This window comes from Schistocerca serialis, chromosome 4, assembly GCF_023864345.2.
Source record: "Schistocerca serialis cubense isolate TAMUIC-IGC-003099 chromosome 4, iqSchSeri2.2, whole genome shotgun sequence".
Lineage (NCBI taxonomy): Eukaryota > Metazoa > Arthropoda > Insecta > Orthoptera > Acrididae > Schistocerca > Schistocerca serialis.
In genome coordinates, this window is record NC_064641.1 from 467,993,005 (window position 1) to 468,019,411 (window position 26,407).

General features: G+C 37.1%; 1 protein-coding gene across 2 annotated transcripts in view; it reads right to left on the reverse strand.

Annotated features, from left to right (window-relative positions):
- Positions 1-501: 501 nt before the first annotated feature.
- Positions 502-26,407, reverse strand: part of LOC126475114 (cytochrome P450 4g15-like) — a 145,376-nt gene continuing 119,470 nt past the window's right edge. For both annotated transcript variants that reach the window (XM_050102701.1, XM_050102699.1), the window contains exons 11-13: positions 24,861-25,029; positions 9,057-9,242; positions 502-908 (exon numbers count right to left, since the gene is read on the reverse strand). In XM_050102701.1, the coding sequence (XP_049958658.1) occupies positions 733-908; positions 9,057-9,242; positions 24,861-25,029 (531 nt within the window). In that variant the 3' untranslated portion in view covers positions 502-732. The remainder of the gene's footprint in view (positions 909-9,056; positions 9,243-24,860; positions 25,030-26,407) is intronic.

Sequence of the window (26,407 nt, forward strand, 5' to 3'; positions counted from 1 at the left end):
AAATGGTATTCCTCCCTCCAGTTACCATAGATGGTGCAAAAATTCCCCTTTCAGCAAAAAGACCACCAGCATAGCTTGAAGACATAGCCATAAATCAACGAGTAAATATAGTTTTTGCATCTACATCATACAGCCCGCTATTGAAGAATATTGCAGTAACTATAAAACTGTGGTTTGAATGTGCACATGATTAGTCGAGCAAGCCTGGTCAACTGACCCACAATATCAGGAAGTCCTATACCATGAAAATTGTTTCCATGTTTACATTTATTTTTTGTGGCCCTGAGAAAACTGATGGAACTAAAACAGATTTCTTGCATTAAGGATGTGAATGTTGAGTAGTATGAAACTTCAGGTCATTTCTCTCGTTCTCTCATTAGTTTATTTTCAATAATTTACACCATCTCTACAATCAGTCTTCCATCTTTATGTTACAAAATTTAACAATAGTAGTATGCGTAATAGAAATAATAAGGATAATAATAATACCATAATAACAACACATTTATAATAGAGTTTTATTGCCTGTGTAGAAAAAGCCAGTTTCATACATAGTTTGAGTAAAAATGGCCTTATGTATTTTCAAACTGTTTCCAGTTGCTGACAGTAAGCTGTTTCTTATTGAATGTGGGACAAATATGACAACACTTTTGATAGTAGCACATATTGTTTCACAGCAGTGTTTGAGGAAATTTTTGTTGGAATTTTAGTGGAAGTTGTATAGTCTACAGTTCACATTGCTTTAACAGACTTCCTTGGTTCAATTTTTATGCGGAAACCATCAGTACGTTTCAATATGATGTCTGCTTGCAATTTAAACTCTGACTCTTTTATGTCAGACACAATTTTGTAATTTCGCAGAACAGTTGAGAGGAGAATTTTCAGTTTCAACATGGCGTATTTGCGACCTGTAACGGAAGGAAAAAAAATGTTATAGTGAATTTGATTATATGAGAAATTTCTAAAAGTATAGTATTACATCACAATAATTGTGATTGTTTTATCCTTGAAACTTGTTTTAACATATAACTATTTCACAAGAAATGTCTTGTTACAAAATAATTTTCTCATTCAACAATGACCATGTAGTGAAATAAGTATGATACAATCCAGGAATAAAATTAAGCAAGCTGCTGAATAAAAAGAGGACATGAGAAAGAAAACTTATAGAAAGATACAATACCTAATAAAAAGGAAAAAGCCTCTTCCAAGACAGCATTTAGATGTAAGAAAGAAATAAAAGGCAAACAAAAACCAGTGTGAAACCTATAAGCCATTGAAAAACAGAAAACTAGATAATTTTTTCTCCCAGTGAATATGGAGAGAACAAGAAAGATATCAGAGGAATGTTTGAAATTATTAAGACAAATAATGGTAAGAAGCAAGAAAGGGTGCAAAACTTTAAAATTATTATGAAATAGGCTAGTGAAATAACCAATATGAAAGGTAATGAGTGTGCAGAAGTGCAGGAAGTGGCGACAAAAAAGTTACATTACAACATGAGTCTTGGATCTTGCAAGGAGTGGTGGCTTGCATGCCTCAGTGATGCAGATAGCTATACCACAGGTACAACCCACTGGAGTAGTACTAGTGCAAAGTGGAAAGGCCAGACTAACCTAAGGTTTTTGAAGAGTGGAGGCCAACTTTTCAGTAGCTGTAGGAACAACAGTGTGGATGATTGATTGACCTATACATCAATAAACATTATTTTTCTCAAGAAGATGCAGTTCTATTGTGTGGTTATATGATGACAGCATCCTCTTCGATAAAATATCTGAGACGTAAAATAATCCCCCTTTTGGAACTCTGGATGTGGACTACTCAGAAGGATGTCATCATCAAGAAAAACAAAACTGGCATTCTGTGGGTTAGAGTGTGGAATTAGGTAGGTAGGTAGGTAGGTAGGTAGGTTTGAGAATTTAGAAAGGAAAATCTATAGCTTGAAGTTAGATATAGTGGGTATTACTGAAGTGCAGTACCAGGAAGAACAAGATTATGATCAATTGAGTACAGGAACATAAATGCAAAATCAAATAAAGGGTAATGCAGGAATAGGTCTTATAATGAGCAAGGAAATGGGAACATAGGTGAGCTTCTATGAACAGCATAGTGAAGGCATTATCATAGCCAAGATAGATAGTCACTATAATAGTACAAGTTTATATGCTAGCCATAATTAAAGTTCAACCGCACCCAAAATTACTTTTGCCATTAGAGCCATTATTCTTTTTTAATTCCCAGATCTGTATTTAATTTTTCTAAACCTAATAATGCTCTTGGTTGTCTAATTAAGCATCTAATTAAGAGTTTGAATAAATTAGCAAAATTATGAACGTGGAAATTTTACATGGAAGTTGGTACTCTTCCATGGAGGAATACAGTGTATTAATTAAGTAGTACCCTGAATTTTAATGCTTTCTTAACCAACTACCATTTAGTTAAGCCAGATTATTATTGGATTCAACTGATTAACTCTAATGTTTGTATTAATTAAGTAGTACCCTGAATTTTAATGCTTTCTTAACCAACTACCATTTAGTTAAGCCAGATTATTATTGGATTCAACTGATTAACTCTAATGTTAATTCTGACATTTACCATTTTATAAACTAATATGTAATTACAAAAAATCACAAAATATCATTATGCTGGTCTTTATTTACTCCACTCCACACAAATATTGTCAGTCCACACCTAGTAAGCAAGTGATTAACATTTCCATGTTGGTATCCACAGTTAAGTATAAAAGTCCATGCTTGGAAATCGCCATGACAACATATCTGTATCACTCATATCAGTATCATTGAAAGTTCACACATAACTATCACACAATCTTCATGTCTTTATTACAGTGCTCGTAAAAGCTGGCATCCTGATATTATCTAGCTGTAAGTTTAGTATATTTATGAAAGGTGACTCCTAGTCTGCCCTTAACAATTGTGTTTTTACCTCTATCATATTAAATGTTTAGTGACTTACTTTGAGAACAATGCATAACTGACTAGTTTCTTATGAACTGTGGTCTGTAGAAGATTGATGTTAATGTCAATCATATGATCTCAAAATTTTTAGGTGTCAAACTTGTTAGTTGGGCAACAGCTCCCATCTCAGCAACAGCACATCAGAGCAAAGCAATTTGTCCGTGAGTTGTGATAAGCCTCTACATTTTAATAACTTTGTAGTGTATATTTCCACTGTTTATATTTACAACAGGTGTTTGTTTTCAAGTGTACATCCTGTTACAGTTTTAGAACTCATTAGTTGGATGGCAGCTCCCATCAGTGCAGCAGCAGTGTGTTTGTATCTACAGTTCGGCACTTCAGAAACTGCAACTATGTAATTCTGCCATCTTCAGTATGGATAGGGACTGTGACTGCTGTATTCAGATGTGAGTGGCATTGGTGATTGTTTGCTCATGACTCCAGGTTTGCTGGTTTTGGTCATGCAGCCTGAGGCAGTTGTCAATGGGCATCACTGAGGAGGGGCTGGTCGTGAGGGGGCAGGGGGGGGGGGGGGGAGGAGGAGGGGGCAAGATATGACTTGAGAGTCCTTAGTGTACCCAAATTGGATAACTACTGTGACTACCCTGGTTACAAGGATGACATCTCCTCTTGGTCAAGTGGAAGGTTGTTTCAAGGTCTGGCAAGCAGTGAAAGACTTTCCGGGGGATTGATTGAAAGGCCTTGCCGGTTGTCTTCCAAACAGGTTTCAGGTGATGTCCATGGCTGACAAAGGCCCTGAGTCAAATGCAGTTGTTTGCTCTGTTCCAAAGGAAGACTCCTGGCCCACAAGATCTGAGCATTCACAGAGGGTGAGATTATTAGTAGTTGGATGCTCCAGTGTTAGGTGCATTATGGGGCTCCTTAGGGATATGGCTGCCGGTGCTTCCAGATGCCATGAAGAAGACAGGGTACAGCAAGCTGTAGAATGGTGGCTCACATTGATACTAACGATGCGCATCACTTTGGATCAGAAGAGATTCTCTGGTTTGGGCTAGCCCAAGTGATAAAGACTATCAATCTTGCCTGTGAGATGAAAGTGGAGCTCATCATTTGTAGCATCATCAATGGACCAACTGTGGACCTTAGCTACAGACACAGTGGAAGGTCCGAATCAGAGGCTCAGACAGTTCTGTGACCATTTAGGTTGCAGATTTCTCAAACTGCATCAAAGAGTGCTGGAGATTTGGGTTTGCTAAATGGGACAGATGTCCACTATTCACATGTGTGGCTATATGGGGAATGGGGGCTGTGTAGAATGGGCTGAGGTCTTTTCAGGTCAGACAGGGTGGTCAACCTTCTTTAGCTGCCATCCACTTTTGTATTTCTTTCAGTAGTAAAATTTTCTAACCACCAACCAGATCCACAGATATGGTGGTTTATAAAGTGTGGAAGCAACATTAATCCAATAAATTTATAAAGCAGAGTTACAACAAATGGAGGTATATAAGAACAATTACTTACCAAAGACTTTGTGTCAAGATTTTATGAAAACCTAATGAAATTGTTTTTAAAATACCTACCACCTGCCACACATTTTGAAAGCTGGAAAGCCCACTTGTGGGAGGTAGGGACCAGGTGACTACCACTGGGTTAGAAGGCCCCAGGAAAGTAAAGAATGGGCTTCAGTTTCAAAAGGTGTGGGACAAACACAGGAAGAGGACAGACATAGCAACAATCAGTATTAAGTTGTGAACTGTCATAGCTGTGTTGAGTAAGAACCAGAGCTCCAAGTGCCAATAGAAAGCACTGAAGCTCAAATCATTATAAGTACTGAAAACAGGCTAAAGCTAGAGATAAGTTCAGCCAAAATTTTTGCAAGGGACCTAACAGCATTCAGAAAGAACAGATTAAATACACTTGGCAGTGGTGTGTTTGGTGCTGTGAGAAGTAGTTTATCTTGTGATGAAATTGTAGTAGATAGTTCCTGTGAATTAGTATGGGTAGAGGTTATACTTGACAACCAGAATAAATTAATAATTGGTTCCTTTTACTGACTCTCCAACTCAAGTGATACAGTTACCGAACATTTCAAAGAAAACTTGGGTCTCATATCAAATAGGTATCCCACTTACACTATTATAGTTGGTGGTGACTTCTACCTATCCTTGGCATGTTGATGAAAATACATGTTCAAGCCAGTGGTAAGTAGAAAACTTCATTAGAAATTGTACTAAATGCTTTCTCTGGAAATTATTTTGAGCAGTTAGTTCAGGAGTCCACTCAAAGTGTAAATGGTTGGGAAAACATACTCAGCCCCTTAGTAACAAATAACCCCCAGTAAATATGAAGCACTGTGATATACACATGTCATTTAGCTGATAAAAATTAGCTTGACGCCTTCCTAGGAGTCAGTCTCCACTATTTCCCAACTAATTCTGTAATTGTAGAACAGATGTGGCTTAAATTCAGAAGAAACAGTATTGGTGATAATTGAAGGATTTATACTGAATAAATTAATAAAAGATGGTACTGAATGCAAATCATACCTAAAACAGGTCAGACCACTGTTGCAGAAGTAATGAGAAAAATATGCCAAATTTAAAACATCAAGAAGTATCCAAGACTGGCAATGTTTTACTGAAGCCTGAAACTTAGCCTGGACTTAAATGTGATAGCTTCTACAACGAAAAACTGTCTCAAATTTGACTGAAAATCAAGGGAGATTCTGGTCATATGTAAAGTACACCAGCTGCAAGACACAATCACTACTTTCACTGTGCAATACTAATGATAATGTTATTAATGTCAGTGCCATAAAACTGGAGTTATTAAACAGTTTTCCAAAATTCTTTCACCAAAGAAGACAAAGTAAATACTTCAGAGTCAAATCAGTAACAGCTGCCAACATGAGTTACTTAGAATGAGATATCCTCACACAGTGAAGCAACTTAAATTGCTTAATAAAGGTAAATCTTCTGGTCCAGATTAGTATACCATATAGGTTCATCTCATAGTATGCTGCCACAATAGCCCCATACTTAGCATCAAATACAACCAGTCGCTTGATGAAAAATCCACACCTAAAGACTAGAAAAATCCACAGATCACACCAATACTAAAAAAAATAAAATAAGATTAATCAGATGAATTACAGACCCATATCACTGACATCAAATGTCAGTAAGATTTTGGAACATATACTCTGTTCAAACGTTATGTATTACTTCAAAGGTAATGGTCTGTTGAGACACAGACAGCAAGGATTCAAAAAATTTTGTTCTTGTAAAACACAATACCATAATTCTTTATTCACACTAAGTAAGGAGTGCTACTGACAGCAGATCTCAAACTGATTCCATGCCTCTAGATTTCCAGAATGGTTCTGAGACCATTCCACACAACAGACTTCTAATCAAATAGACTGCCTATGAAGTATCACTTCAGTTATGTTACCATATTCTTGACTTCCTGTCAGGAAGGTCACAGTACATAGTAATTTATGGAAAATAATCAAGTAAAATAGAAGTGACGGCTGGAATTCTCCAAGAAAGTATCATAGGCACTTCCTATTCCTAATCTGTATGAATTTTACCATCTAGTTAAGTTATCAGAAGATCAAAATCCAATGCAAAATGACTTAGACAGGAGATATCTGTATGGTGTGAAAAGTGACAATTGCCACTGAAAAAGGAAAAGTGTGAGGTCATCCACATGAGTGCTAAAAGAAATCCATTAAATTTTGGTTACACAATAAGTCACACATATCTAAAGGCTGTTGATTCAACTAAATACCTAACAATTACAATTACATACTACTTAAACTAGAAAAATCACATAGATAATGTTGTGGGGAAGGCAAAAAAAGGAAGTTTTATTGGCTTCACACCTCAAAGATGCAGGAGGCCTAGTAAAGAGAGTCTCTATACTACACTTGTCTGTCCTCTGCTAGATTACTGCTGTATAGTACAGGCTCTTTACTGGATAGAACTGATGTAGTACATTGAAAAAGTCCAAAGAAGGGCAGCTTGTTTTGTTTTGTTTTGTTTCAAAATAGGGGAGAGAGTGGTATGGATATGATAAGCAAATTTGGGTGGCAATCATTACAAAAAAGGTGGTTTTCATTGCAGCAAGATATTTTCATGAAATTTCAATCACCAGCTGCTCTTGTGAATGTAAAAATATTTTACTGTGACCAACCTACATAGGGAGTAATGATCATTATAGTACAATAAGGGGAATCAGTATTTTTAAGGAAAGTTTTGATGTACATTTTTCCCATGTGCTATTAGAGAGTGGAATAGTGCAGAAGTAGTGTGAAGGTGGTTGATGGAATCTCTACCAGGCACCTAAGTGTGAATTGCAGAGTATTCATGTAGATGAAAATGTAGATGAAATGTATGTGCTAGCCTAATGTTTGTGAAATACAAACAGAAGTGTAAGATAAAATGGTAATCATTTGAATGTTGTCTGGACAGAATAAAAGTGCAAACTTATGAAACTTAAATCAATGGTGTTGTTATGTCTGTTATTGAACTGGGAGACCATTAAGTGCAGGAAATGCAAAATGGCAAAATAGGAATGGCTGGACAAGAAATGCAAGGACTTATAAGTGTGCTTAACACGGTGAACTTTGAAAAAAAAAAAAAGAGAGGAAGCTGTATGAATATAAAGAGCTCTGATAGCAAGCCTGTTCTAAGAACAGAAAGCTGAAAGGCAGATGGAACATACAGAAGGGTTATGCACTGGAAATGAACTTGAGGGTAATATTATAGAAATGGTGAGAAAATAGATGCAGATGTGTGGGAGATATGGTACTAAGATGTGAGTTTGACAGAACACTGAAAGGCCTATGTCAAAACAAGGCCTGTGGAATAGATGACATTTTCTTAGAATTATTAAGGTCCTTGGGAGAATCATCCATGAAAAAACTATTCTGCTTGGTGTGTAAGATGTATGATTCAAGGAATATACCTCCAGACCTTGAGAAGACTATAATTGCAAATCCAAAGGTAGCAGGTGCTGACAGGTGTGAATGTTACCTAACTATCAGTTTAACAAATCACGGTTGCAAAATACTGAAATAGTGATACAAATTATTTACAGAAGGATTGAAAAATTCGTAGAAGTCAAACTTGGAGAAGATCATTTTGGCTTCCTGAGAACTTTAGTAACATGAGAGACAATACTGACACTGTGATAGCTCTCAGAAGATAAGTTAAGCACAGGCAGACCTACGTTTATACCATTTGTAGATTTAGAGATCACATTTGATAATGTTGACTGGAAAGCACACTTTGAAATTCTGAAGGTAGTAGAGGTTAAACACAGAAAGCAAAAAGTTATTTACAACTTGTACAGAGACCAGACTATGATTATGAGTCCAAGAACATAAGAGGGAAGCAGTATTTGATAAGTAGAGGCAGGACTACATTTACACCATTTGTATATTTAGAGAACGCTTTTGACAATGATGACTGGAATGCATGCTTTGAAATTCTGAAGGTAGCAGAGGTTAAATACAGGAAGCAAACGGTTGTTCAGAACTTGCACAGAAACCAGACTACAGTTATAGGAGTCAAAGGACATGAGAGGGAAGCAGTATTTGACAAGGGAGTGATAAGAGGGCTGCAGCCTATCTCCAGTGTTATTCACTCTGCACCTTGAGCAAACAGTAAAGGAAGTAGATGAAGATGAGTGGCAAATATTTATATGTTCTTGCACATTTTAATATATATGCGATTATTTTATACTTTTAATCATCATATAACATGTCACTTATCAGTTTTTAATCCATCTTGGTTTATTATATTGTAATTAATAATATTAGTCATGTCAAAGTTTATATTATTATTATTATTGTTGTTGTTGTTGTTGTTGTTATTATTGTGTTAACACTGACAACACCAATTGTATGTACATATGCTCAACAGTGGAATGAAACATCTGTATTTGTATTTCTGTTGATCGTATCGCTTTCATAGTGTAACAATTGACTTCCCTAACATCAAATTGTACAGTCTATATGATAGAAAATAAAAATGTCTGATAAAAGTCCAATACAATACTACTGTACACAGCCAAAATCTAAATAAATAGTTATTAACAATGACTTACCAACACAACTCCTTGGTCCAGCACTAAATGGAATGTAACCATAATAATGCCTGTTTTGCATTTTTTCTGGTAAGAAGTTGTCTGGATTAAATTCTTCTGCATTAGGGTAGATCTCTGGATTGCGATGTACCTTGTATGTTCCAATCACAACTGTGCAGCCAGCAGGGAGAAGATAGTCACCTGATGCTGCAACAGTTTTGAACAATTAGTTCAGGAGCTCAATCAGTGTGAATGGTTGTAAAAACATACTCGGCCTCTTAGCAAGAGATAATCCTGAGCACAAGGCAAGTGTCAAGACGGATATGGGTATCAGTGATCACTAGGTTGTTGTGGAGAGACTGAATAATGTAACATCCAAACACACCAAAAGTAAACACAAAATACATTTATTTAAAAAAAGCAGATAAAAATTCACTTGATACCTTCCCAAGAGACAGTTTCCATTCCTTCCAATCTCATTATGTAAGCATAGCCCAATTCAAGAAATAGTGTCAACAGTAACTGAGAGATTTTTAGCAAATAAATTAATAAGAGATGATACTGATCAACCATAGTACACAAAGCAGGTCATAACACGGTTGCAGAAGCAAAAAAAAAAGTATGCAAAACCCCCAAGATTGTCACAGTTTTACAGAAGCTCAAAATTTAATACAACCTTCAATGTGAGATGCTTTTATAGTTTCCACAGCAAAATCTTGTCCCAAAATGTGGTAGTAAACCAAAAGATGCTACACCAGCAGCAAGACACAATGAATTGCTTCACTGTGTGATGACAATGGTGACACTACTGAGGACAGTACTACTAAGACAGTGTTACTAAACATGATTTACTGAAATTCCTTCACCAAAGAAGATGAAGCAGATATTCCAGAATCCGAATCAACTGCAACACAAGTAACTGAGAAGTAGATATCCTCAGTATAGCAAAGCAGCTTAAGTCACTTAATAAAGGAAAGGCCTCCAGTCCAGATTGTATACCAGTCAGCTTCCTTTCAGTTTGTCCTGTACAATAATCCATACTTAGCAATCATGTACAGCCACTTGCCTGTTGAAAGATTTGTACCTAAAGACTAGAAAATTGCACAAGTCACACCATTACCCAAAAAAGGAAATAGGAGTAATCCACTGATTTACAGACCCATATCAATAATGCTGGTTTGCAGTAGGATTTTGAACAGACTGTGTGCAGACATTATGAATTAACTCAAAGAAAATGATTTATTGACAAACAGCCAACACGGGTTCAGAAAATACCATTCTTCTGAAAAAAAAAACTAGCTTCTTATTCCCACACAGTAATGAAAGCTATTAACAGGGGACATCAAAATGATTCCATATTTTTAGATTTGCAGAAGGATTTGGAAACAGTTCCTCACAAGTGACTTCTAATCAAGTTGCTTGCCTATGGAGTAGTGTCTCAGTTGTGTGACTGGTTTCACAATTTCCTGTCAGAAATGTCATAGTTTATAGTAACCGATGGAAAGTCATCACGTAAAACAGAGGTAGTATCTTGTGTCCCCCAAGGAAGTATTATAAGCCCTCTGTTGTTTCATAAGGAAGTCTTATAGGCCCCCTCCTGTTCTTGATCTACATGAATAGTTTAGGAGACAATCCACCCTTAGATTGTTTGCAGATGATGCCATCATTATTGTCTAGTAAAATCATCAGGAGATCAAAACCAGTTGCAAATTCAAACTATCTGTATGGTGCAAAAACTGGCAATAGACTCTAAATAATGAAAAGTGTGAAGTCATCCACATGAGTACTAAAAGGAATTCATTACATTTCAGTTGCATGATAAATCACACAAATCGAAAGGCTGTAAATTCAACTAAATACTTAGGAATTACAATGATGAATATCTTAACTTGGAGTCATTACACAGACAATGTTGTGGGCAGAGTAAACAAAAGAGTGCAATTTATTGGCAAAACAATTAAAAATGCAAGAGGTCTATTAAAGAGACGCTTACACTAAGCTCGTCTGCTCTCTTCTGGAGTACTGCTGTGCAGTGTGGGATTTGCCTCAGATAGGACTGATGGAGGACATTTAAAAGTTCAGAGAAGAGCAGTTTGTTTTTTATTATCATAAATTAGGGGAGATAGTGCTACTGATATGATAAGTAAATTGTGGCGAAAATCACTGAAACAAAGGAGCTTTTTGTTGTGGCCGAATCTCATCATGAAATTTCAATCACAATCTTTCTCCTCAGAGTGTGAAAATGTTTTGTTGGTGCCCACCTGCACAGGGAGAAATGATCATCATAATAAAATAAAAGAAATCAAAGCTTGCAGAAAAAGATTTAAGTGTTCATTTTTTCCATATGCTGTTCAAGATTGGACTGGTAAATGAATAGCTTGAAGGTGGTTCGATGAATCCTCTGCTAGGCATGAAACTGTTATTGAGAGATTAATCATGTGACTGTAGATGTTGTTGATTAGTAAGTATGATAATATTAAATATTGATAGAACTTGATAAAGAATTTAAATTTATGCAGTTCTTGAAAAGACTACAAAGGTCTTTTTCTCCTGAATTTTCTTAAAGAATTTAATGAGATAGTGGTTGACCCTTAGTGCTATTATTTGATCATACCTACCATCTGATTTTGACCTTTTACGCAATGCCTTATTTTGTGACATTTTCATATCTACAGAATTGAGAATATGACATAAGTTCAAGTAAATGTTGTGATATTTTTTAAATATTTGCTTCTCTGTATTAGAATAATAATTATTAAGATAAAATTATTTTGTTGGATGTTAATAAATTTGTCACAGTAACCTTAATGCAAATTGTTTAAATTACGTCCAATGATTTACAGGCACAAAAATCTACAGGATTAATGTTTACAGAAAGTTTGGGACATTTATTACACATAGAGAGGATATCTGAATTCGGGGAAATTACACATGGATAAGATCAAACTAACTTCACAAATTGCAACAATTTCTAAATATCAGCAAGTCTTCAGAAATATTTCTTGACTGACTTTGCATTTAATTTTGCACAACCATTGTTCTCTTAACATATGTAACCCAGAAGTCAAAATAATAGTGTGTGGCAAAATGCACCTCATCCCATTATTAGTTTGTCCAATTTGTGAATGGAGTTGGGAAGAACTGATTGATCTTATGCTTCCATGTGCAGCTCAATCTCGTATATCAAGTGCTTATGATGCTCATACAAAAATGATGTGAATACAATAAAATTTTATACAGTGTATGCTGAGTACTGACTCCCTAAATTTTCTACAACATAATAAATACATTGGTTAGTCATAATGATTGTAGCATACATACAAAATCCTTCACCTTCCTCAATCATTACCCTGTTTAAGATTCTATATACCTAATACATTAAATGCCAAAGCTGCCAATGGTAATGCTCTTTCATACTTGAGGTGTGCTTGATTGTGTGAATGTATGTATATTTTCTTTGCTGAAGAAGGCTTTGGCCAAAAGCTGTAAGGTGTAGCAGTCTTTTTGTTGTGCCTGTCTGCAACTCAATGGGTCTCATCAATGTTGAGCAGCAATGTATCTTCTTGCTAATATTTTTGTTCATTCATTTGTTTCACTCGCTGTAGCCTCCACGCTTTGTGTCATGCATTAATGCTAGTATTTGAAATTAGAAAAATGTAATTTTTTGTAACTTATTTAATCAGTATTAGTCTTATGAAATAGAGATAAAAGTAAATGGTCTTGTAGAAATAATTCAGTTTTGTAACTGAAATACAAACTAAAACATTTTCTTTCTACCTCTCAGAAAATTTAATTTTACACCTCAGAGGGTAATTACCCAGATGTTCAACACCGGTGTATCAGATGGAAGACTGTTGAATACCTTTGCACCAGAATACATGATTCCATTCTCAACCCTAGACAAGAAGTAAAATTATATCAAAAGAAAAGATTGCTTCTCACCATATAGTGGAGATGTTGAGTTGCAGACAGGCACAACAAAAAGGCCACTAAACACATAAGCTTTCGGCCAGAAGGTCTTCTTTTGAAATGGACCACATACACACACACATTCGTGCAAATGCAGTTCACCCACACATGACAACTGTCTCTGGCTGCCGGGTCCAGACTGCGAGTAACTGCATATGATCGGAAAAGCAGTCTGGGTGGAGGGGGTAGTTGGGGTGAGGATGAGGAGAGAGAGCAGTATATGGGTGTCGGACAGTTTAGTGCTGTTTGTGGGAGCATACAGGGACAATGTGGAGAGAGGATAGGGCAGCTAAGTGCAGTTGGAAGGTATACAACACATGCAGCAGAGCAGGCGGGGTGGGGAGCTGGGGGAGGGGGGGGGGGGGGGGAGCAAGAAGGGAGGGAAGTAAAAAGACTGTGAGTGCACTTATGGATTAGAAGGCTGTGTTGTGGGAACAGGGACTAGGGGATAGGTGGGTGAAGGACAATGACTAACAAAGGTTGGTGCCAGGAGGTTTGCTGGAATGTAGGATATAATGTAGAGAAAGTTTCCACCTGGGCAGTTAACAAAAGCTGGTGGTGGTAGGAAGGATCCAGATGGCACAGGATGTGAAGCAGTCATTAAAATGAATAATGCTGTGTTGGGCAGCGAGCTCAGCAACTGGATGGTCCAGCTGTTTCTTGGCCACAGTCTGTGAATGGGCATTCACTTGGACAGACAGCTTTTTGGTTGTCATGCCCATGTAGAATGAAGCACAGTGGTTGCAGCTTAGCTTGTAGATCATACGACTGGTTTCACAGGTAGCCCTGCCTTTGATGGGATAGATGATGCTTGTGACCAGATTGGAGTAGGTGGTGGTGGAAGGACGTATGGGCCAGATCATGCATCTAGGTCTGTTCTATCTAGTCTGTTGTACTGTATTCTATCACATTCTCTGCCAGAGTTTTGACTATTTCTCGTTGTGACGTGAAATGAGGAATGTCCTACACAATATCCTCTCCACACATCCCAAAGTGGTATTCTGCCCCCTCCCACCGAACCTACACAATATCCTCAGCCATCTCTACATAACCCCTGCTCCCAACCACTTGCCTCATAGCTCATGTACCTAATAGACCTAGATGTAAGACCTGTCCATACATCCTTCCACTGCTACCTACTCTAGTCAGGTCACAAGTATCACCCAACCCATCAAAGGCAGGGCTACCTGTGAAACCAGTCATGTGATCTACAAGCTAAGCCGAGGCCACTGTGCTACAACCAGCTGCTGAGCATGCTGCCCAGCATGACGTTCTTCATTACAACAACTGCTTCACAGATTCTGCTATCTACGTCCTTCCCACCAACACCAGCTTTTATGAATTGCACAGGTGGGAACTCTCCCTACAATATATTCTACATTCCTGTAACCTCCTGGCCTCAACCTTTGTTGGTCATTATCCTTTACCTGTCTACACCCTTCCTTGTTCCCATTACAGTACTACACAGCCATATATTCCACCCCATGCACCCACAGTATTTTTACTTCTCTCCTTCTCTGCTTCCCCCCCCCCCCTCCCCCCCAACTCCCCCTGCCATCCATATAATCTACAAACTGTACCTAGCAGCTGTATCCTCTCTCCACCTTGTCCCTGTATGCTCCCACAAGCAGCACTATACCATCTCCCACTCAAACCCACTCTCCCTCTCTCTCCCCACCACAACTACTCCCGCTACTCAGCCCAGACTGCTTCTCTCATCATGTTCTCATGTGCAGTGGCTCGCAGTCTGTCCAGGGTATACAGAGACAGTGGTCATGTGTGTGTGAGCTTCGTTTGTGTGTGTGTGTGTGTGTGTGTTGTCTATTTCAGAAGAAGGCCTTCTAGCCAAAAGCTTATGTGTTTAGTAGGATTTTTGTTGTGCCTGTCTGTGATTCAAAATCTCCGCTATATGGTGAGTAGCAGTCTTTCTTTTTCATAATACTGTCTGTATTCCATCCTGGATTTCCCATTGTTCAAAGTGTATGAAAATTATTTTTGTGTCTTGTGTCATGCTTACAGATGGTTCACGATTTCAAGAAAGTCAGGGAAGGTCAGGGATACTAAGGAAATAGTCAAGAAAAAATAGGTGTTCATTTTTAAAAAAAAAAGTCGGAGTGTGCTTTAAGTTTGGTTGTTCCTGTGGTTTAAATTAAGGTATGGTTAAGAAATGTTAATAAATCCACCAGTACTGTACAAGCTAAGCACAAAGTCATTCCCTGACAATGAAAGTTTATTTCTAAAGAACTATGCTAGATGCAGCAATGCAGTTTACTCCAAATGGCAGTTTAACTCAAAGTTTTTATGGATTCATTTCCACAAGTGTTTTGTTTGTTGCCTGTAGAAATTCTAGGCAATACTCAATTTCTCTCCACATCTTTGCCAATATCTCTTCCATTACTATCTCTGCAACATATTGTATTAGTGTCGTAAGAGTGTGGAAATCAGGAACTGGTGAAATGAAGATCCAAAAAGTCAAGAGAGGTTATTTATGGGAAATGTGGTGGCCGTGATGATGGACCATCTCTATTGATCCATCTGCCGGGAAATGTTTCAGCCAAGAAATGCAAAGAAATTAAACACAGTGTGATGATGCCCTATCTTGCTGCAACAGTACCCATCATAACAAAAGACACAGAAAAGAAATCACATGCTGCCAGAGCACATGTAGAATTGTATCCATAATAACTTCACGAATTAAGGAACCATTTGAGAAAACAGACATAAACATGTGGAAGTGTATCCATCCAAAACTTTATGAATTAATTAATAGCTGTATCTAGCATAGTCCCTTACATCTTTTTTATTTAATCTGGGAAAGACTTTTGCTCCCTCTTTAATATGCTCCATCCTGATAATCAAGCATACTATTCTAAAATGACAAATGTACAGTTCCTAATATTTGTTCTATGTGTACATTATTAAAATATTTTCAACAAAAACTCTTCTTGACACTTGATACTTTATAAAATCAACCATCGATTTGTTGCCTGGTAAGTGAAAGGACCTACCAATCTACAAGCTTACTGCAACAAATGCATAAATTTTTTTGGTTTATCCAACAGTATTGTCAGGGGCCAATATGTCAATCAAAAAAAAAAAAAAAAGCTCAGATTAGTTTTTTAAAATAAAAGTGGATCAAATTTTGTCTAAAAACTTTTTTGTGCATCTTTAAGTGTCCCAAGAGCATATGTTGCCAGCACAAGTAAGGTAAAAGTCAAATCACCCAGTCAATTTCAAGCAGTTACAAACCTGAGACTGTTAGTGTGTCAATACTTATGAATACTTTGAAAGTCTTCCCATCATTAGGTCAATGAAAAATTACTATTTACACCTTTTATGAGAAGGGCAGAGTGCTACTCACCTTAAAGATGACACTTTGAATTGCACAATGGCACAGTGAAAAGACTGTTACACTCTAAACTTTCTGCCAAAGCCTTCTCCACAAAAGAAAGGAAAAAAACACACACATTCACACAAGTAGGCACACCTCACTCACACATGACCCCCATCTTTGGCTGCTCTTGCAACGTTGTGAGAGGAAGTTTTCAATAGTAGTGAGATCACAGACATGAGGAACATTGGTGTGCAGCGAAGAGATGTAGGGACCCAGGTAGTAGAAGGGTGTGGATGGTGGATGGTGATGAAGGAAGTGGTTGATATCCTTGATGTGGGAGGCTAGATTTTGGGCAATTTGTTGGAGGTGTTGGTAAGTGAGGGCTGAAATTCTTTCAATAGGGTCACAAAAACCCGCTTCGATGGTGCGGCCAGGATTGTTGGGTTTGTAGATTTTGGGGAGTATGTAGAAGATGATGCGTGGGGTGTCTTGGGGATGAGGAGAGAAATGGATTCAGGGAAGAGGTTCTGAGGAGTACCTAAGGGAGGCTATGTTGTACTTCTGGGATGGGAGTTTACGGGTGGAGGATTCAGAAAGCTGGTAAAGGCCTTCCACAAGATAGTCAATGCAGTTCATAACAACAATGATGGAACCTTGTCTGCAGGTAGGATGATTTAATGATGATCTGTCCTGTCCTTTCTTCTGCTGAAAGTTTGTTGTCCTTATGAATAGGTGACAGGAACTCCATTGCTCAGTATGACAGGCACTATCACCCAGGTGCACTCTGTAAACAGCTTTCCTGTCCCATATCCCCCCCCCCCCCCCCCCAAATCCTCCCACCATCTCCCCCCTCCCCCAAAATGAGCAACAAGGAAACATCCCCTTTATCACCTAATACCACATTGGACTGGAACTACTGAACCATAGCCTTTGTAAGGGATTGATTATCTGTCATCATGCCCTGAAATAAGAGACATTCTACCAAAGATCCTTCCCACCCCTCCTAAAGTGGTGTTCCATTACCCATTCCATCTTTACAACATCCTATTTCATCATTATGCTACACCCAACCTCAGCACATTGCCACAGGGATCATATCCCTGTGGAAGATCCAGGTGCAAGACCTGCCCAACCCACCCACCTATTCCAGCCCTCCCATTCCAGTTCTTTCACAAGCTTATCTTACTCTATCAGATGCCAGGCCATCTGCAAAAGTAGTCTTGTCATATATTAGCTCTACTGCAATCACTATACAGCTTCTTACATTTATGTGTCAACCGACCATCTGTCCACAAGGATGAATTCCCACTGCCAAACTGTGGCCAAGAGCAAATTGGACCATTCTGTGGCACAACATGCAGCTGAATATAACATACCGATTTCAATGGCTGCTTCACAACCTGGGCTGTCTGGATTCTGGATCCTCCCCTCTACCACCAGCTTTTCTGAACTGTGCAGGTGGAAGTTATCCTTACAACACATTAGCTGCCCCTGAAATTATCCTGGCCTCAACCTTCGATAACCTATTGTCCCCACACTTTCCAATCAACAGTCTCCACCTCCTCTGTTCTACAACCTCCTTTCAATTCATGCCCCCTCATCCTCATTATGCTTGGTCTCTGTCAACACACTCCCCAGCATTTTCCTCTACTTTTCCACTCTTCATTTGCCCCTCCCCCACAACCTCCTGTCCAAATACTGCCCATGGCAGTCTTTTCCTACTGTCTCCAGTACTTGTATTCTCATCAGACAGCACTCTTCTCCCCCCCCCCCCCACCCCCCCACCCCCTATCTCTGCTGCCCTTTCCCTGCCCCACTGCCTATTGCTGCTTTCATTCAACGTAACATTTGCAGTCCAGCTAGAGCAATTGGAGATGGCAGTCATGTGTTCATGAGATGTGTCTGAATGTGTGTGTGTGTTTTCCTTTCTTTTCTGAACAAGTTTGGCAGAAAGTTTAGAGTGTAACAGCAGTCTTTTGATTGTGCCTGTCTGCAACTTGAAGTGTCATTTTTATGGTGAGCAGCAATCTATCCTTTTCATAAAAGTTGTAAAAAGCAATTTTTCATTGAACTCATGATGGGGAGAGTTTCAAACTTATATCTGCAGCCAACTTGGGTACTACTAACTTTTTGGGTACCACTAACTTCAAAACGGGTGCAACAAAGTGCAAATGTATCACGAACTAAGATCTTACTCCCTATTTTTCTGATGAACTTAAAAAAATAAGCTATGCTAGCATAATGACTATGTGCTATGTTTTGATGAGTCATTAAATAAAATTGTACAGAGGAAAGATAACTAACATTTGTGAAGCTTTTTGATGTCAATAGAAGTAGAGTTTGTGCAAAGTGTTTTAACAAGTTTTTTTTCATTTTTTAGGCAGAGCTAGTGCTATTTGATAATTTATTGAGAAATCTGACCATTATATACAAAACATTCTTTAAATTTCCATGGACAGACTTAATATCAGTTTTAGTTTTTGGAGAAAATTAGAAGAGAAGACAGTAGAAGAGAATCCTGATGAAAAAAGCTCATAACATTGTAGGTTGTGTGCTATATGTTGTTAATGGAGGGATAAAGTACACTCTTCAAGCTGTGAAGTAGGATACAGTTGACTTTTTGGGAAATGCGTATTATACTTTCAGTGATTCTCTTGCCCATCATGTGGAATATACTGAACAAACTGGACCAATGTCTCCATTGAAACACAGTACTACTTGTTGGACGGAAGGTGTGTCATGTGTTTGTATGATCTTGGCAATTTTTGATTATAGTGGACTTTTTATTGATGTCAAAGGACATTTGCTTTAAATGGACTGGTATTTTTCAAAACTATTTCTGTGGAATGTTAAGCATTTTTAAGACAAACAGTTATAAGATGATTCTTAATTTCTTTAATACCTAATCAATTCTGGGACTGCCAGCCCCATCTTCACATGCACCTATTCACATAGCAAAATTTTCCAGTTAATTACATTACATCAATGTATACACAACATTACACCATTTTCTGGTGTGTAGATCAGAGTGGTCAAATTACACTAATCTAAGTAACTGAAAAGTTATTAGAAAAGTGCCCAGTCAAGCACAAAAGTGTTCAAGGTTTATTGTTATTGGAGCCTAATATATTACTTAACCCAGCAATGCAAAGGAAAACTAGAATCATTTTACACTGTTAATAGGATCTCTGACATCATCACATGGGAATGCAACACATGAGAGCAGGTTTCCAATAAATAAAAATTTACTTGTCAAAAAGCAACATGAACAATGTTTAATTCATCTACAGTTACATACATACTCTGCAAGCTAGTGTATGATGTATGGCAGAGGTTACCACGTACCATCTTTTCCTATTCCACTCACAAATGGAGTGAGGGAGAAACAGCTGTGTTTATAATAAAACTGTGTATAGACCAAAACCAGTAGTCTGATGACATGAAAATTTGTGACCATAGATGTGAAATAAAGGAAATTTATTCTATTTCTGGGTTAGTGTTCAATTTAAAACCATGTTACAGCTTGTGGAACTGTGTATATGCTTCTGTACGAGCCTTAATTTCTCTTACCTCGTCTTCAAGTTTTTACGTGAAGTGTAGATTGATGACAGTAAAATTGTTCTTCCATCAGCTTCAAATGCCTGCTCTCTAAATTTTTCTCAATAGAATTTTATGACGAGAATGTTGTCTTCCCTCCAGGAATTCCCATTTGAGTTCATAAAGCATCTCCATATTACTTGCATATTGATCGAACCTACAAGTAAACGTAGCAGCCTGCCTTTGAATTGCTTTGCTGTCTTGCTTTAATTCAAGAAGCTAGGGTTTCCAAACAGTTGAGCAGTACTCAAGAACGGATTGAACTAGTGTTCTGTAAATGGTCTTCTTTATAAATGAGCTACACTTTCCTAAACTTCTCCCAACAAACCAAAGCTGACTGTCCGCCTTCCCTACTACCATACTTACATGCTTGTTCCATTTCATATTACTTTGCAACATTATGCCTAAATATTTAATTGATGTAACTGTGTCAAGTAGCACACCAATAATATTGTATTTGAACATAATCAGATTATTTTCCTTACTCATTTGTGTAAACTAAGATTTTTTTTCACCAAACTGAAATTCTGTCCAAGCCATCCTTTACCTTCCTATAGTCATACAAGAATGACACTTTCCTGTATACACAGTGTCATCATAAAACAGTCACAGATTTCTGGTCATCCTGACATCAGATTGTTTATGCATATAGAGAACAAGAGTGGCCCTATCACACTTCCCTAGGTCATACCTGACAATACTCTTGTCTCTGATGAAAACTTACCATCTGTGACATTACTTACCAACTTTTCGACAGCTCACATATTTGGGAACCTATTTCATAAGCTGAGACCTTTGTTAAGAATCTGCAATGGGACACTGTGTCAAACGTGTCCCAGAAATCTAGGACTATAGTATCTGCTTGTTGCCTTTCATCTATTGTCCACAGGATACTGAATGAGAAAAGGGAAAGCTGAATTTTACAAAGTAATGCTTTCTGTCTCAAGGAAATGTATTATATTTGAACTTTGAATATGATCAAGAATTCTGCAGCATACTGATGTTAAAGATATGTGTCTGAAATTTTGTTGGGGGTTGTTTTTTACACCCTTCTTATATACAGCAGCCTCCTGTTCTTTTCTCCCATCACTTGGGACTTTGTGCTGAGTGAGAGATATGCAATAAATGCAAGTTAAGTATGGCTCCAATTTGTAGCAACGTAGGGCATTTACCACATGAAACAAAGATTAAAATATTGCACAACTCTGAAGACCCCTTACTCAAAACAGTAGCAAAAGCAATAAGATTCCATCAGATCATTCAGAATATACTAATTACATGGCCATGTTTGACCAATCTTACAGTGCTACCAATTTATATTTCAAATCATATGTGAGTCACCATGACTGACTTAATGCTTTATGTTTATGACATAGTCATGACTTCCTTTGGATTTCCAAAGTAAGATTTGGTATGTCATGATTTTTATCACTCGACTGAGAAAATTCATATGTGGAAAACATGAGAGAACAGCAAGAAATAGTCTCATACAATTAATGCAAAACAAATTTTTACTTTTGGTGTGTAAACATTGAACCTTCAAAATAACTGCTCAGTAAAATCAGTATTGATAGTGCTTCAGAAAATCTTATTGAAAATACCCAGATACATCACTCAACTGTTTCTGTTCCCCTCGTAATGTAACGGACTATTGAAACTACCGATTCCACCGGCAGGTGAGGTGTGCGGTGCCGTCAATCAACTTGAAGGAGCAAGTGAACTTTAACTACATAAAAATAAAGTGAAATATTATTATTTTGTTACAAAACTGTTAATATGACGACAATAACAAGGTATATTGCCACAGAACTATATTATAAATACTTTTCATTTTTCATACTATGTTTTTCATATATGTATACGTGCGATGTGTAAAATATCGATATACAACCAAGGTTGGCAGTACTGTACAGTTTGTAAGCTCTGTGAACAGGAGCTGGTTGTTGGCAGGTGTAGAGACAATGGGCAGTTGGTGTTGAGACGTCTTGTAATACGCATGCTTTGAGAAGGTCAAGGATAGAGGGAACGAAATGATGTATTGGAAAAGCTGTTACATTGAAAATTATTGAATATCATCATGATCAGCATTTATAAAATAAAAGTTGGAAGTGTAACTATGTGTCAGTTCTTATGCAGCAAAATACACACCCTGGACCTCAAATTGATTTAACAAAGAGCAGATGGCGAGATTCATCACTGGACGATGAGCATGCAACAATGACCAATAAAGGTAAGAAAGTTATATTACTCTAAATTCAAATTGTGATGATACCTATCTTTCTCCATGTCTTCAACCCTGTATGTACTCTGTTGTTAGAGTGAACAGCATGACGGGGACTGGTGGTCGACTAGGCACACCAGGTTTAAAATGATAATTTGTAGCTTAATATACTGCTACTGATAATAATTAATATTTGTCCCCCGGAGAAAGAGGTGCTTTACACCCGGAATACCCACAAATGACATTGACATACAATAAAACTGATCAGTGATGATAGTACCTCACAAACTGTTGTTGAAGATACTCTGATACTCAGTGCAATGGCTACTGTGTCACTAAACACCAACAAATGATGGCCAACATTCAACAAATTCTCACCATTTGGGGAAGCTCATAATTATCATGGAGAACCATGCAAAAGTGATCTTGTATTAATAAGATGACAATTGTAAAAGCAACAGATTTTATTAAGCCTCAGGCTTCCTTATCAGAAGTTAGCACAGTTGTAAGCTCTACAGAAATAAATGAATTATCTTCAGTGCTCTGTTTGATGGATCTAATGACATGTACAGTAATGAAATCTTCATAGCCTGCTGAGAGATAAGGAATAACTGAGGATACTGATTCATACTAATATTATTTTTGTCAACATTTTGTGTCACCATAAATCGAGATCTTGGTCTTGCATGAATAGAGAAATCAGTTCAGCTAGTGAATTGTTTTCAAAATAATCAGATATTTGAAAATTGTAAATTTGTGGATGTTAGTGATATCAGTCACAGGTTCCACTCAGGCACATGTGCTCTCTTGAAATGGTCTTGAGAAGCAGCTAACTAGAAGTTACTCAAAGAAATAAGGAAACCTTATGTTTCCACTATAAGCAAGACAATATTACAGTGGTATCAGTGCTCTGAACACGAGCTCTTTTTTAGTATAGATAGTCCATAAAAAGGCCATTGTACAGAAATGTCTTCCCGGTATAACAAATACTGTAAAAATGAACAGAAAAGGCCATTTCATGTGATGCATTTACATCTACAGTACTTAAGAAATAAATTGCATGTGTTGTAAACATTCATAGATGAAGATAGTCCATGTGTTTTGGTAATTCTGAACATGCCCTAAAGTGGGATGAAAAAAGTTATTTTAAATTAGATGGCTACTCTTTAGTGAGTAGTTACTGTAAGCAGCATCAGAAAGAGGATTTGTAGCTCTTTATGTTAGTCACTAATGCCAACATCTTAAAGTAAAATAACTGTTAACTGAACAGTAGTGTAGAGTAGGTTTACTTGAATTAACTGGCACTGTGATATGTTATGAAGACTTTACAACAACACAATGAAGCACAAAGAGGTGGATACCTGTAGCCACTGTAATTCCACTCTTATTATTATTATTATTATCATTATTTTCATTATTATTATTATTGTCAGCAGATTGGTTGCATAAATGTGGATCTTCCAGCAGAGATGAAGCCTAACCATTAACAACATAATCTTACCCATGGTAGCATGTGTTTGGAAGTCTGTGTGGTTGTGTGTATGAACATGTGTACCTCCAACTGGAAGAAGAGCAGAGAGCTCAAAAGGTAGTGAACACTCTTTTCTGTTATGTGAGTTTATGCACAACACATCAGTCTATTATAATGACTGGTTGCCTTTTTCTTATTTTACATCTTGTTCTATCCAGAACTTTCCATTACTGTTATAGCTCATTAATTGTATTATCAAAGAAGGCAACATTTCCCAGTGCACTGTAAAGGATCATTGTCAGGCCAATATACAAAAATACGATCAAGATTTTTGAGTCAGCCATGCTGGAACAGCATAGTGCCTTCTTTCACTAAAGACAATCTCCTTGCAGAAACCCAACACGGATGCAAAAACGTTTCAACACAACAAAAGCTGTCACAGAACTTTTTCACAAAAACTGCAGCTACAGAGTTGATGGGAGGAATCCTATGTGTGTTTTTTTTCTTTTTTCTTTTCTTACAAAGATATTCAGTCTCATTAACCATACACTGCTCTTACAGAAACTGAGAGCATTTAATATCAGACACGAATCTCAGGAACTCTTGTCTATTGGCTGAAAAACTGTAAACTATTTGCAACTGTAAATTATCAAACTGGGGCAAGAAAATTCAACATTCAGTCAATGACATACAGTAATGCAGGGCATGCCATAAAGTCAATACCTGGACCATATTTTTCTTGCATATGTAAATGATATTGCACAATCTTCTACTTTCAGTATAATAACTTATGATGATGGCATCTCTCTGCTATTTTATGGTGATAATGAGAGGGGGATAACAGATTTTTGCAACACAAGGAATGTTTTAAGTGACTAAACATTTTAGTAACGAGGGCCTGAAAATCAATATCAGAAAATCATAGTTATTGTCCAACACAAGTTTTATATAGAACAGTTTCCATGCTTATTAGCATATGACCAGGATTACTAGCATATAGTACTATACAGTCCTGTGATATGATCATTGGGGGCAATGGAGCTACGGTCAAAAAGTATTTGTTTTACAGAAGTAATAAGTATGAGTATTGTGTCAATTTGATAACAGAACATCTTGCAGAAGCCTCTTCAAGGAAATAGGTTTTTTAAATTAATAAGAATAGAAACTGTTAACTCCCTATTCATTTTGTATTACTAAGCTTCAGATTTCATTAGGAAATTTCATTTAACTTACCTAACTGGACATCTTCCTTCAGCTGCCTAGCAATAATGGGCACTGGAGGATATAATCTAATTGTTTCCAGAATTACTCTTTCCAAGTATTTCATTTCTAAGGTATCTGCAAATGTTGCTGGCCTGTCAGAGTCTCCAAATATTTGATATAATTCATCCATGACTTTTTGCTGTAAAAGATGACAAAAATGATAAATTTATGTTTAGAACCATGTGTTTAAAAACTTCTATTAGAGTCATAAATATAATGTGGCAAGTTTTTTTCTTTTTTTGAGGTCCAAGAACTGATAAATGTTCCATCTTAGGCTTAAGTACTTCATTTATACATACTACATGAAATTTTTAATCAGATGATAATTTGTGTACCATATATTTATTAATTGCACTTTGCTGTTTGTGAATTTGTGACAGAAGTAAAAGAATCATTCATCAGAAAGATGAAGGTGTAGAAGAAAGAGTACAAACTATATTGAACGAAGAATTAGATAGAAATACTATTTTGGGTGATATGCAGTTATCCTAAATAGTAATCCCCTGTCACCCACATTTCTGTTGAATTTTATTATCATCTGCCATAGAAGAAAATAGGATTCAAATTGCTACCTAACTACCTTCCAATTTTTCTGTCTGAAATTCCTATGTAAATGTTATCATGGAAGGTCTAACAACATAGTCTATCACTAAAATAAAGCAATAAATGCTGAAGCATTTTTGCAAGTAAATTAAAAGCCTCTTATAATTATTTCATGATCTTGAGCTGAAAACTTTAAATCCCTGTTACCAGTTGTTCTCAGTTTGGTAACAATGCTAGTCGTAAACAGGCGTAGAATCTTATAGCATGAGGATAACTGTTATTATTTGGCAATTAAAAATGTGCTAATGTAAAATTTGAGCAAGTAGTAGTAGAGAAACAATACTGTAGCATTTTTGAAAAGAAGTATATCTTATCTAATCACATAACATATTTATTTGTAATCCATTTTATGCACAAATATTCTTACTTCAACTTTTTTTGTAATGATTGTTATCAAAAGTGCTTCATAATGGCAAAAAGATGTGTGTTTTGCTGGCACTTCATGTAAAATTCCATAAAATGTGGCTTATGTATGAAAATACAGGGTGTTACAAAAAGGTATGGCCAAACTTTCAGGAAACATTCCTCGGACACAAAGAAAGAAAATATGTTATGTGGACATGTGTTCGGAAATGCTTACTTTCCATGTTAGAGCTCATTTTATTACTTCTCTTCAAATCACATTAACCATGGAATGGAAACACACAGCAACAGAATGTACCAGCGTGACTTCAAACACTTTGTTACAGGAAATGTTCAAAATGTCCTCTGTTAGCGAGGATACATGCATCCACCCTCTGTCGCATGGAATCCCTGATGCGCTGATGCAGCCCTGGAGAATGGCGTATTGTTGTATCACAGCCATTCACAATACGAGCATGAAGAGCCTCTACATTTGGTACCAGGGTTGCATAGACAAGAGCTTTCAAATGCCCCCATAAATGAAAGTCGAGAGGGTTGAGGTCAGGAGAGCT